We start from the raw sequence: 14,741 nt of genomic DNA on the forward strand, positions 1-14,741 counted from the left end.
AATTGCCTCTTGCTGATATAATCAGTTTTTATTTTACTGTGATTATTTAAGGAACCATTTCAGAAGAAGCCAACTGTATGTGGTTGTTTTAAACACTGCACCATTTTAGGATGATAATCCATTCAGAACATGAGAGATGACTTAACGGATGCCCTCTGAATGGGATCATGGAGACAGACAGTGAAGAGTAAATCCCAAACAGGGCATGATAATTCTTTCTTTTGTAATTTTCAAATTTTAACTGAGAGTTGAGACACATGGAAATAATTTTTATGGTCTGGTATTGTTTTAGGTCTTTAGTGTATATTAATGAATATCACTATTTGTCTATGTGCTACACATTTCCTCCTGTCTTGGGCTTTTTCCCACCACCATGTGATTGCCTGATTGTTTGCACATGTTTTCAGTTACGTTTGTTTTTCTTGTGCCTTTCCCTCTCTTTATAAATATGCCTGCCTGACCTTGCACACCTCCTGTAGGCTTGGCACTTCACTGCGTTCATTTATCTTCCAGTCTGGATTTTTGTTGCATATTTTCTCCCCTGCAGCGACTTCAATTCTTTATTCCTTAATTTCGAGAGCTCATTTAAGTTGGTTATATTTTGCAACCTCCCACCTGTGTCCCTGGTGTGCCGGATTTGGGTCTTATTGTGAACGCACATGAAACACATCTGATGCAACAGTCTCAGAAGCCCAGTAATGTCATGAAGCATTTAGAGATTGTGCAATCAAAGCCACCGTGAGAAGATGTAGCCAAAAGGGGCGGATTTAGAGGTTCAAACTTTCTAACCCTCCTTCACTGAAACACACACACATGAGTCTTGTGCATAAATTTGCAGCAACAGTGAACAAAAACAAAGTATGTGGTCCTGATGGAATAGGAGTTTGCCAGCAGACTCAAATCTCACTTTTACTCACATACTCACTTTTCTGGATAGTTATTGCATGGCAGCCTACCTGACTCCATGTTAACTGTTCTATTGGTGCCTTTAGTCAAGGACAAAACTGGTCAAATATCCACCTTAGAAAACTACAGCCCAATTTATCTGGGTAGCATACTGTCAAAAATATTAGAAAGAATCTTTTGGGGATAGGCTTTGAGAATATAAAACAACTATTGACAATTAATTTGCTTTAAAAAATAAAGCACTAATTTGTGCATATATGCTGTGTATATGTGGTGCATTTATGTGCTTCTTCGATGGACCAAAGGTTTTGACCGTGTTAATCATAGTTAACTATTTACTAAGCCCCCTCATATCTGATAAGGATCTTGCATTATTAGTATTCATATCAAACTATGCATGTCCAGTGGGGAAGAAGTACAACCTTTCCTCGTCAAATTTATATGGATGATCTTTCTAAAACACTAAACAAGCAGAATACAGGATACATGATGGGGGAGAGCCTTATTAATAATTTGTATGCTGATGATTTAGTTGCTTTGTTCCTTATAGAGCTGGCTTGCAGCAGCTGCTTAGAGTCTGCTCAAACTATGCTTTGCAGTATGATATGAAATTCAACTCTGAAAAGAGTGTAGCAACGATCACATCAACTTACGGAGCCCTGCAGGGGACATGGGAGAAAAAAATATTAAGACGGACTTTTGCGAGATCTCGCAAAACTAACTCGGGATCTCGCAAAAGTTGAATTCCAACAATGGCGGCAGCTACTTAGTTGTAATATTACTCTTTCTGGGTCACAAAATAAACTTTTAAGATATTTTGAGGCGTGAATGTAGTTGTGTAAACGTCAGATATCTGCTCGGTTTACAAGACATCACATATTTGCAAAAGTGCTCCGACGTTTTCGGAGATCTGACACCCACCATCTCGAAGCTAACGGGAGGTCGAGACCTACTACAGCCGGGAGGAACACCGCTTTCCCGGCACATCGTGCCTTGACCTCCCGGTCGGCTTCGAGCTGGCGGCCTCCGAAGAATGCGGCTAAAACTTTTGCGAGATCCCGAGTTTGTTTTGCAAGATCCCGAGTTTGTTTTTGCGAGATCTCGCAAAAGTCCGTCCTAATTTTTTTTTCTCCCATGTCCCCTGCGGGGCTCCGTAGGGCTCCGTATCAACTAAAAAGAATCGGAAGCAAAATTTTCCCATTTTGTTTGGAAAATCTAATTTTTAAATGCACTGACTAAAGTGAAATATTTGGGCCATTTCATCAGGAATCTTTAATATGTGACAAGCAAATATGCCAGTCCATAAATTATGTTAAAATGACATGAAAACGTTTCAGTTGGGCTATAATGATGCATACAGGATCAAGATACAAGTTTTTTCTCCTGCTTTTGTAAACGCTGAAATTATTGGTTATTCATTTTGTATATTTATATTTTTATTAAAATGGCCTATAATGTCTTAAATAGAGTTTGTCTTCCATGTGGATAATATATTTGGCTCATCCATGAAAACACAGACATGTATGTTAATTTGTCCTGTTATTCTTTTGATCTCCATTACATCACGGTATGTAACTCTTTTTGCCAGTGAAATTACAAAAAAATGCTGTTCATAATAATAAAAAGGTGTATTTATTGTTCTTCTCTGCAAGCTATATATTCATTAATACAAATTAATCGATTACAGGCACTTTTGGCAGCATCACTGTTTGATAAACACTTATTTACAGATATGGACTGCACTGCACGGAAATTCATTTAGCAATTTTACAAACAGCATCACTGAAGATAATAATTCCTAAAAGCTTTATACTGATAATCCTGGTACCCTAGGCAGTTTATATAGCAAGTTTTATCCAGATTGATTAAAGCATCTTTAGGGAACATACATCATTATAGTAAAATAAAATGCCCTTAGTTTGGCTTACTCTAAAAACTATTCAACGATTCACTGGATACTCCTAAAAATCTTTGGATTTGTGTTTTTAAGCAAAATCTCGAGATCGGTCAGCCCTGCTCAGGTGACATTACAGATTCTAGTAAAAATATCTGCAGCGTTTCATCCTTTTGCTGGGCTTTAGAAATGAGCGAGCACTTACAAAGCCTTACTGAGGCGGCGTGAACTTAAATGAACCAGATTTAAAAATTCGGCTCCACCTCTGACATTCATACAAATGACAACAAAAAGCAGGCTTGACCGCTTGCCTGGTGAATTAATATTTACTAGGACACACTGAATCATTTTCAAACAACTCTCTGGAATGAATCAACGTTTCTCTCTCTGGTGAGAGAAGATTTCATTTCACCTCTGACAGTTCGGTTTACATTTCTGTGGCTGAAGGCCAAACCATCCCTGCTGTGGCAAGCTGGAACATCCATAGCCCCGCAGTGGCCTGGCAGAGCTCCAGGAAAAGGCTTCTTACTGCTGTCGCTGCCTGCTTAACAATCACTTCACCGTCCCTTGTCTGCATGTGAAATGTTTTAAATTCAGTGTATAAAGAATATCTCTCTTCAAGGTGCAAAAGAAGTGCTGCCAGCTTTCATTACATCCTTCCCTTATTGTCATCCTCCTCTTTTCTCTCTCAGATTCGATGCTCCCTAACAGCTTCTCTCAGCATTCTAGCCATCCTCCCTGAAATCTGCTTTAAATCAGCTTCCCAATAAGATATAAAAACTGCCGCCGGCAATAGTGCTCTGCCAGATGATCTCCGGATAATCAGCGCAGGGAAGATTCATTCGTCTGAATTTAACCGAGAATGAAGGGGCTGCAGCAGCTTGTGGTGGGACGGCAGTGGAGCAAATTTAGCATCTTGATGAGAGAAATTAATTGAGAGACAGAAAAAGAGAGTGAGAGATGGTGGATTGAGAGCCAGAAAACACAGTGCAGGACAGCGGTAGAGGAAGGCAGAGTCTGCTGCGTTAAGTGGGCCACAGTCTCTGCACAGCGGATACAAACTGTATCCTCTCATGTGGCTGGTAGGGTGATCAAGCACTTTGTCACAGAAGCTCCACAGTGATGGTAAAACAACAGGAAACCGAGGGATGATGAAAATGTAAGACAGTGATAGTGCTAAAACAAACAGCAGTTTTGATAGCACGTTTGATTTCTTCATAGTAGGAAACACTGAGAAACGTGTTTGCAGTGGAACAGGTGCTTATTAAATAAATGAGCACATACTGGAGTCACAAATACTACCTCATAAAAACACACTAAAGACACATTTTACATGGGAAATGCACTGGAAACTACAAACCTCATTCACCTATTCATACAACTGCTTTTTTAACCTAACATCCACACACTCACACTCTGATGGATGCATCGCGGGAAACTCTCTATCTTGCCCAAGGAGCTGGGGATCAAACCTCTAACCTTCCGGGTGGTGTATGACTGCTCTACCTGCTAAACCACAGATGCCTTAAGATGCAATAACTGTTCTGTAGTTACTTCAGCAGTTACTGTTTCTCTGTGTTGTTAGCTGCTGAGGAGGTAAAGCTTCTTCTACCATTTTCTATTTGTATCTGCTGTAGTTATTAGGCCACTGCAGCACTTGTGTCTGTGAGCTACTGTGGCTGCAGTCTTTGAAACTGTCCCCTTCCAGGACACAGGATAACATTTGTAGACCGACAAAAGGGGTGTGTATGACAATCATTAAATGAGGGTCAAATATAAAAGAACACACAGAAAAATAGTTTGTTATTAGAAACATTAAACATTAAGGTGTGTGTGTGAGGATATGCTGCACAGTGGAGTGACGATAAGAGGAAGTGACAAGTGCCACATCCACTGAAAATCAGCTGTCAGTGAGAATCTGTTAGCGTTTACTATTAGAACTGAAGCAAATACAGCAGTAAGCGACCCATGCATACATGCATAGGTCAAAATAACAGATTTGAAATGCATTTTCTTTACTGACTGATCTCAATTATTTTCTCTTGTTTTTGCAGAAGTCCACACGACAGACAAAAACCCAAACATGTTTACCCGGGAAAACCAGTCACGCATTCAGAATAATAATAAGAAGCAACTACCTTCAACAATTTTCAAGCAAAACTACTGCCTAAGTTTCATAGTTATAGCTTGAGTATAAGACTATTTTCATCACTTTTATAGCGCTATAACTGTCATGGTCTTGGATCTCAGAACAAGGGTTGTGAGTCAGGAATTTCTTTTTCTGTGTCTTCATTATGGTTTGATGCTCTCAGGTATTACTGGCTGAGGGTCTGTAGCGTATTGTTGTATCGAAGCTTTAGTCATACCTCAGGGTTTTTGAGGTTTCTGGAGTTCTTTGTGTTTTGTTGGTTCTGTTAGGGTTCATAGTTCTTTTGCTTTTAGTTTTGGCTCATGTTTGAGTTTTTTTTCTTTAAATTACATTTTAGTCCAAGATCGATTTCTTTTTGTGTCTCTACTCTTGGTTGGTTCATTTACTGTATATAATTGCACTTGAGTCTTTTAGTTTTCTTTTAGTATTAATAGACTTTGTTATTTGAGTTTTTCGGTTGTGATTTGGTTTATTTTTCCTAGTTTCCGCGGTGTTCCTCATGTCATATTCAGTGCGTGTTTATTGACTCCATTATTTCCTGTTTTAGACAAATAGGGTGTGTCTCTTGAGCATTAATATGAGTTTTACTTCCTGTCTCTTTGTCTTGATTATGTTCTCCTGTGTCTCCTTCCTAATTAGCCCTCTCTGTGTATGAATAGCACTTTCTTCCTTGCAGTCTGAGTTGGCTTGCCTGTTGTACTTGCCTTTTCTAGTTTCTCTGTCCCTGCGACCACTACAAACCTTTATACATATTAACTAGCTATTTAAAATGTTTATCTATTATCCATCTATTTTCTTTTGCTTATCCGGTTTACGGTCGCGGGGTGGCTGGAGCCTCTTCCAACTGCCATAAAGCCAGGGGGGAGATGCACCCTGGACATCTCCCCAGTCTGTTGAAGGGCTTGTTCATCTATTACACTAACCCTGATTCCATTTTCCCCCCATACTAGCAAATGGTTTCAACAGGTTGTTCATAGCTTACAATGTCAGTTGTTCAGCCATACTTTTAACAAGCTATGACAACCATTTTTTTCATTACTTACACTGATATAATTATAATTATAATCTTCTGAGTGTCTTTTTCTACTGCCTAGCCATTACTTTTTACTCAAACTTATTCAGTTCCAATCAATTCTTAAATGGTAATTCTGGCTTTTGTTGTAGATTACCTCCAGACTACTGCAGAAGTACCCCTTGAGATACAGCCCTTGTTGGGAATCTCTGAATTAAACTCTTAATAGAAAAAGCGATCATATATCTTGAACATAAATAGCCTTTAGATCTAGAGTTTTTTGTCTTGATTAGTTCTCTATTGATTGTCAGGATCTGACAGAAAAGATACAACTGTAGTGGCGAGTAAGACCCTTATACAACATTAGCAGTCTCAACATTAACAAGTAATCCTCCCACACTGAATAACCTTCAATAACAGGCTCTGCTGCCTATCTCGCTGCAATGAAAATTGTCATTCACAATAAGAAAATGAATCATTTGAAATCTGCCTCCGCTTTTCTTTATACTTCCAACCACATCTCTAAGCATCCATTCGGTCCAAAATACCTCCCATGCCTAGTTAAAAGTGAGAAGGACCCTGAGAAGGAGGGTTCCCCTGGAGTAACACAGTCGGTTCAACAAGGGGGAAAGCAAGTGGAAATAAAAATAGCCGCAGAGCCGCTGTACTCATTAACCAACCCGAGCTGGGTGAACAGGGGACCTAGCAACCAGTGACAAACTTTGCATGAAGCAGGAGAAGATGCAGACTGACTTCGTTTCTGATTCACTTTGTGTTGCTCTAATCAGCCTTCATCTGCTGAATCTGTTCCTTGAAGAATCCAGTGAAAGAGATTGAGAGCATAAGAAGTGGGCCCCGTTTTGATCATATTCAATACAATCTTCACATTATATTAGAGGACCGTGCTGATGTTTTCTTTTTTCATGTTTCCGTCAAATGAAATGTGCTTTACAGAAAAAAATCCATCGCAGTGAATTTAATTACATTCAACATTTTTGCTGAGATGTATGCAGTTAAAAGCATCAGCTATATCAAAGGAATAGTTTGACATCTTGAGAAAAACCAGGCTTTCATACCAGGAGTTAAAAGATGCATGCCCGAGCACTATATCTGATGATAAAGCCAAGAGACATTTAGCTCAGAATAGCAAGTGGCGCAGTTGAAAAGTGATCAATATACACAATAATATACACAAAAGACTGAGGTGACTCGTGTTGTTACTCTGATGTTGCAAGGGGGTAAGCTTGTTTTCCATGAAAAGACTTGCAAGAAAACCTTCAAGGCTGAAAACCAAAGCCACCTTGGAAATGCCAGATCTGCAGTTCTTCATCATCCCAGAAGTATAGAGTTCCCACTGGTTCATGAATTCCATCATTTTATTAGTAAATTACTAATTAGCATGTATCTGCGTCTGCAATTCATGCACCTTGCTAAGGCTTTAGCCACACAGACCTAGAGGCAACCTCTCGTTGCCGGGTAAAATTGTTCACAAAGAGGGTGCTGCACCCAAAAAATCTTTTTGATTACTTTGGTCACCAGCAGACTGCTGTGGTCACATGTAGGTTGCATGGAAGACGCTAACTTTGGTGCAAACACTTGCAATCTACTCTCAGAGCAGTAGTGAAACTTGAAAAAGTGCAATGGAAACAGAAAGCGGAGAAAGTTTGCCTTCTAAGTAAAAGCTGTGCCGTACCACTGCAACCATCACAGCAGACTCTTTTTCTGTGTCACATACATCTCTGGGACCAGTTTTGTGCTAGTGATTGCAAGCAACCTTCAACTACTTGCAACTAGCCCGGGTGTACACATTACTCTGTGGGCAGGACTCTAGGCCCGAGGCTTTGCCAAGTGTGCTAACTTAAGAATCAATAATTTGGTTTAAATATTGACACTGTTTCTCTAAAACTTTAAGATAGAAGGAATCAAATGCTAGAATGGAGGCGTCAAAACAGGATTGAACAAACCAATAGGTGACATCATCCATCTTTTATATACAGTCTGAGAGCCTTTCTCTAAACCACAATGTTTTCATATCTAATGAAAAGATGTGAGCTATGAACAGATCTGTAAGGAACCGAGTGTTACTGAAAATGTGAAGTCACTTTTTTAGATCTTTTCTTGTTGGTGCATTAAAGTGCTTGTTGGAAATTTGAGCCTCTGATCTATCAGAGTCTGATGGAGAACAGAGCTTTTTTACACACTGACATTCATGTTTTTCGGGTAGCTTGAGAATCCACAAAAACTTTGTTCTGCAGTCGACTCAAGGAAACCACACATCAGAACTGCTGGACACTCAGTCCTTAGTATTTACAGCAAAAGAAATAACAAAAAGAAAGAAGACTATAAAATGCTTATGGTGATAGATTATCAATTAAGCCAGTTTAAAGGCCATGTGATTTTCCATCTGACAGAAACTGTGAAAAATTGCTTCCTGGAGGGAAAAAAATCTGTCAGAAAACTTTTGAGGTTAAAAGATTAAGCATGCGGTTTATAGCCAAAGCCTGCAACACAATCCTTCAGGCTACAGAGAGGGCTGCAGCCTGCCCTGCTCATGTCCGGCTTTGCGTCTAGGAACCCGAGGGTGAATGAGTCGAACAGGAAATTATATTAGGCTGTTGGAGACCTATAACAGATTGCAGGTTTTCAAAGGTGACTCAGGTAATTTTTTTGATTATAATTCATCCAATTGAATAATTCTTTTACAAGACATCAACATGGCATTTAGTATGTCGTGTTTTAGCTGTGCACAGATGGTTTGAATCAGCATTTAGAAGATAATCTTTACAGACTGTCTGCTTAAAGGAGACCTATCTGGGGTTCCTTTTGTATCCACTCCAAACCTTCTGCCTCTGCTGCTTCTCTACACAAACACATGGGTCAGTCCTCCTGATGTGCTGGAATAAATGAACCTGACTCATGCTATGAAGGACTACTTCTCGCCTCCACAGCTTCAAACAACAAGCTCAACGTGCCTCAGTCACCATGGCGACCAGGCTTCCTTGTCAGGAGCCAGGACCAGAGGAGAGCAGCAGGAAGCTCTGCTGGAGATGCCAAGTGATCTGCAGCAGCCTCGTTTTAAAATCAGACTCAATTGATTTAATGTTTTCTGCTCTTTTTACAGCTTTTATTGTGAACCTCGTGTGCTTAAATAAGCTGTATTATTCAGGCTATATCACTAGTTGCTCAACTGGACACCATGTTTTATGCAGCTATCAGCATTTATAAGCACAGACATCAAAAACTTCAGCATCACCAAGAGCGTAGCAGGACAGAATTGTGTCTCATTCAGCCACAGCTGCAGGATGAATGTCCATGCCAGAGTTAACACAGTTCCTGGAGATGACCTCAAGAAAACAAGCTTCATCTCAAATGATCCTTTCTCTCCTCTTTTAGCTGTGCCTCGTATCTACACGAGTGAGCTACGCTGCCCTCCAGGGGACAATAGGAAATAAGAGAACGCACGAAACTTCGTTTTCTTGCATCACTGACTCTGTGGGAAACTCCTATGATTGAAGAGGTACCCGAGTAACCGAGAAGCACATTCACATGTGAGATCAGCGCGGAAAGCATGAGAAAAATCTGACATCTGCGTTGGAGAAATGTGTTTCTCCAACATTAAGATTCAGCGTACGACACATGCAGACACCGAGCTGACAGGCGGGATCAAATCAGCACTGACATGCATTAAAATTCATCTGTGTTGGAGGTGTGAATCTGTCCAGTGTCCCTTAAGATCCATCCGTCTTTGAAAATTCATCCACTGAGAGGACACAGTTCATTTTTCATGTGCATCGTGCCGCACACCACTGCAAACTAAAATCATGCCTCCTATAGGCAAGAAAACACTGCAGCAGTGACGGCACTTGTAATAGCCGAGTTTCTGAGAATCACTGTAGTTTAGCCAGTGGTGAGGGTTTAGTGTCCCTATTCTCTTCTATTGCAGATCCTTAGGAGAGTATGACTATGTGGTGTTTATTGTGTCATTTTTTATTTACAGTTTCAGGAGATTACAGGAGGCAAGAATGTCACATCAAGGATGCGAGTTGAATGTAACTGATAGCCACAGTGCCTCCTGTGGAAAAGTAATTTCCATGAACATCACATCTAAAACATATACAGTGGGGCAAAAAAGTATTTAGTCAGCCACCGATTGTGCAAGTTCCCCCACCTAAAATGATGACAGAGGTCAGTAATTTGCACCAGAGGTACACTTCAACTATGAGAGACAGAATGTGAAAAAAAAAAAAAATCCATGAATCCACATGGTAGGATTTGTAAAGAATTTATTCGTAAATCAGGGTGGAAAATAAGTATTTGGTCAATAACAAAAATACAACTCAGTACTTTGTAACATAACCTTTGTTGGCAATAACAGAGGTCAAACGTTTACTATAGGTCTTTACCAGGTTTGCACACACAGTAGCTGGTATTTTGGCCCATTCCTCCATGCAGATCTTCTCGAGAGCAGTGATGTTTTGGGGCTGTCGCCGAGCAACACGGACTTTCAACTCCCACCACAGATTTTCTATGGGGTTGAGGTCTGGAGACTGGCTAGGCCACTCCAAGACTTTCAAATGCTTCTTACGGAGCCACTCCTTTGTTGCCTGGGCGGTGTGTTTCGGATCATTGTCATGTTGGAAGACCCAGCCTCGTTTCATCTTCAAAGTTCTCACTGATGGAAGGAGGTTTTGGCTCAAAATCTCACGATACATGGCCCCATTCATTCTGTCCTTAACACGGATCAGTCGTCCTGTCCCCTTGGCAGGAAAACAGCCCCATAGCATGATGTTTCCACCCCCATGCTTCACAGTAGGTATGGTGTTCTTGGGATGCAACTCAGTATTCTTCTTCCTCCAAACACGACGAGTTGAGTTTATACCAAAAAGTTCTACTTTGGTTTCATCTGACCACATGACATTCTCCCAATCCTCTGCTGTATCATCCATGTGCTCTCTGGCAAACTTCAGACGGGCCTGGACATGCACTGGCTTCAGCAGCGCAACACGTCTGGCACTGCGGGATTTGATTCCCTGCCGTTGTAGTGTGTTACTGATGGTGACCTTTGTTACTTTGGTCCCAGCTCTCTGCAGGTCATTCACCAGGTCCCCCCGTGTGGTTCTGGGATCTTTGCTCACCGTTCTCATGATCATTTTGACCCCACGGGATGAGATCTTGCGTGGAGCCCCAGATCGAGGGAGATTATCAGTGGTCTTGTATGTCTTCCATTTTCTGATGATTGCTCCCACAGTTGATTTTTTCACACCAAGCTGCTTGCCTATTGTAGATTCACTCTTCCCAGTCTGGTGCAGGTCTACAATATTTTTCCTGGTGTCCTTCGAAAGCTCTTTGGTCTTGGCCATGGCGGAGTTTGGAGTCTGACTGTTTGAGGCTGTGGACAGGTGTCTTTTATACAGATGATGAGTTCAAACAGGTGCCATTCATACAGGTAACGAGTGGGGGACAGAAAAGCTTCTTACAGAAGACGTTACAGGTCTGTGAGAGCCAGAGATTTTCCTTGTTTGAGGTGACCAAATACTTATTTTCCACCCTAATTTACGAATAAATTCTTTACAAATCCTACCATGTGGATTCATGGATTTTTTTTTCACTTTCTGTCTCTCACAGTTGAAGTGTACCTCTGGTGCAAATTACTGACCTCTGTCATCATTTTAAGTGGGGGAACTTGCACAATCGGTGGCTGACTAAATACTTTTTTGCCCCACTGTATATATATATATATATGCTGGTCCTGTATGCCCACATGTTGCCATGCACAAGCCATGTTCCTCAAACCACCTACACGTGTGAAACCTCAATTCTACAGAGCAACCAAGTGTGAAATTGGATGCTGTACAGCACAAATGTATCTCTCCATCCTCTCATCTCACTTATGTCCCCCGTTCAACGTGTTGCAGATGGCTTAAAGAAAAATGCAGCTCTTTATGCATCTGAAATCGGTGGCACGGTGTACGATTTCTCATTAATCTTTATCAAAATCGTTAAGATACTGCAAAACCTAAAAAATGCAACTGGAAATACATAATACATAACTTCAGATTCTTTAAGAGCGAAGAGATTTTCCTCACGACTTTGTATTTTATCCACTACAATATGAAACTTCACTTGCAGTGCCAGCTCATCCATCAGTCACAATCACCGCCCTCAATTTGTCAAACCAACACTGCAAGATTATACAGCAGCAAACAACCACTATGAAGCAGATCAAATTTAAAGTCCCAACCTGGCAACTTCTAAAGAAAAACAAGGATATTTTTAAGATAATTGTTTCGGTTTGCACTTGTGTGGCTCATGAATCAATGCCTCATTAGGGTTAACGCCTCATTATCCATTTAACGCATCCAGCCTTCTGATGCATACAAGTGGATTCCAGGAACAGATCTTGTCATGCTCACTCACCTTCAGCTTGTGTTCGTGCTCTTTGTTTACTTGAGACAGCAGCTGGGCCTTGCGCCGGTTCAAGGCGTCGATGAGGGCGTCGCACTGCGCCACCAAGCAAGCCTCAAACTCCACACCGTTCTCCTGCAGGAAAAATTTACAAGAAGCTGGAAAAGCAAAGCATCTGAAGACAGAAAATATGCAGGAATTTGCAGCTGGAAACAAAACAACAACAACAAAGAAAAAGATGGAGGATACTTTTAAGGCCGTGTGCATCACTTTAATAGCAGGAGTAACAGTGAAATACAGGAATGACACAAGAGTTTAATGATGGGATGGATAGTTTGCTGAGATACCTCCTCCTCAGACGAGAAGCGTGAGTAAAATCATCATGATTCATGCATCAGCAGAGTAATAAACTTGACGATTACGCCTCACGCTGTCACTTTTTCACACATCTTAAGTTTTTTTTTGTTGCTCGTCACCTCCTCTCTACTCTTTTACCTCACCCTCACCATTTCACACTGCGTGACAACTATCTACGAGAGGTTTTAATCCCACCTTCCTCCTCTAATCGCCCTCATAAGCTGACCAAAGCTTTGTCTCCACATGAGCATCTAAATTTAGACCTGGTTAATGTGTTAGATGGAAGAAAATAATATAGATGAATGTGAATAAAGGGGAATTCCCATTAATGCTAATATAACCATGTGTTTCTGTAAATGTTAATCTTTATAACCACCTTTGTTTTGCATCCTGAGCTCAAATTTGATGCAAGCATCTTTTATAGTTTTATTAAGATAGTATCTTCCCATCTGGCCCTGTGCAGAGTTCAAGCCAAAGATTAGAAATTGAGAAATTCAAATGAATACAATAAGCCTTTTTGTGTCTGCTGCTCACGGCAGCCAGTGGACAGTCTGGGATCACAGAGGGGGATTACAGCTTGGTAGAAGAAAATATTCATGCAGATTATGGGTGTGTGCAAAAAACCAAACAAAACAAAAAAACCCACGTGTGTGCGTGTGTCTGCGTATACCTGGATATGCTGGACCATATTTTTTAGTTGAACCAGGAACTCTTTGGCCTCAGTGGCTCGATCTGACAGGCCGTTGAGGGCCTGGGACAGTTGACCCTGTGGAAAGAGACAATAAAGTATAATTACATGGACCTGCAGTACATTCAAATAACAGATGAAGTGCTGAATCCTCAGAATCTAAAGAAGGAAATGAATCTAAATTATAATCAGAGCCATATTAGTATTTAAAAACTCCAGGATCATACACAAAGACTGCAAAGATCTAATGAAATATAAACTTAATTTTGGGCCAGTTCATAGTGATACAGAACATGAACCTCTAGCTTTTATTCCATTAATCACTTACTGGGTCAGAAGATTCAGTAACAATTTTGTTTATTTGCAGCTTTCTTCATTTCATTTGAAAACAAATTGCATATCTTTGTGTTTTTGGAAAAAACGTGTAATTTTGTCACCTTGGTCAGCCTTTTGAAGATTCAGCTGGGCCTTTCCCCACACAATTTTTGCATTAAATTAGATTAATGGAAACTGAAGATAACCATGTAATTGATATGCCTCGTGGACTATCAGCTGCTCTGTCACGCAACCATCCTTTTTGTAGTCCTTCATCCTTGTTGAATAGGGGCTAACAGTGGATTTTGTTGTCTTAACTTTTTAACTCAAACCCCACCTAAATATTTCCAACCCCGACATCCTGTTTTACACAACAACTAAGGCCCCAAAACTATTCCGTGAGACCTTTAACACTGACAGGAAAGACACATGGAGGCAGCCCAGCAAGAGTTATTTTGGATGCAGATTCCAGCCCTGACAGTTCATCATGTGCTACAACCCCAGATCAGAAAAAGTTGGGATGACATGCACGATGCAGACTAAAAAAAACACTTACATATTTACTTTGGCTTTTGAATGCAGACAATATGATCGACTTTATTTCATTCCTGCAGTTCAGGCTTGCAACAAATTCCCAAAAAACATTTGAATAGTAAAGCAATAAACACATATGAGACATTTAAGCACTGAGGATACCAAGCAACAAAATGTTTCAGGTGTTATTTTTTACCTTTCCTCCTGCAAACACATCTTTGTTGCATTTTTGTTGCGTTTTAAAATTCTCCACATATTTTCTACTGGGGATGGGTCAGGACTGCAGGCGGGCCTTTATAATGTGGTTTTATTTTGTTTTGTTGAAAAGTGCATAGATGTTGTTTTACTTGTTGGTGACAACAGTCTGGATGGCGTTTTTGTCTTTGGTTCAGAGCACACGGTTTCCATGTCTTCTAAACAAAGATCTGGGATACCGATTGTTGTGACCAGAACATGTTTTCATCGTCACAGATCAACATGC

The 14,741-nt window shown here is 40.6% G+C and overlaps 1 protein-coding gene across 4 annotated transcripts in view; it reads right to left on the bottom strand.

The window, feature by feature from the left end:
* trim9 (tripartite motif containing 9) overlaps window positions 1–14,741 on the bottom strand; it is a 51,553-nt gene that overhangs the window by 21,623 nt on the left and 15,189 nt on the right. For all 4 annotated transcript variants that reach the window (XM_026151509.2, XM_026151506.2, XM_026151508.2 and 1 more), the window contains exons 2-3: window positions 13,394–13,489; window positions 12,379–12,501 (exon numbers count right to left, since the gene is read on the bottom strand). In XM_026151509.2, the coding sequence (XP_026007294.1) occupies window positions 12,379–12,501; window positions 13,394–13,489 (219 nt within the window). The remainder of the gene's footprint in view (window positions 1–12,378; window positions 12,502–13,393; window positions 13,490–14,741) is intronic.

The sequence above is a fragment of the Astatotilapia calliptera genome, chromosome 19 (genome assembly GCF_964374335.1).
Source record: "Astatotilapia calliptera chromosome 19, fAstCal68.1, whole genome shotgun sequence".
Taxonomy (NCBI): Eukaryota; Metazoa; Chordata; class Actinopteri; order Cichliformes; family Cichlidae; genus Astatotilapia; species Astatotilapia calliptera.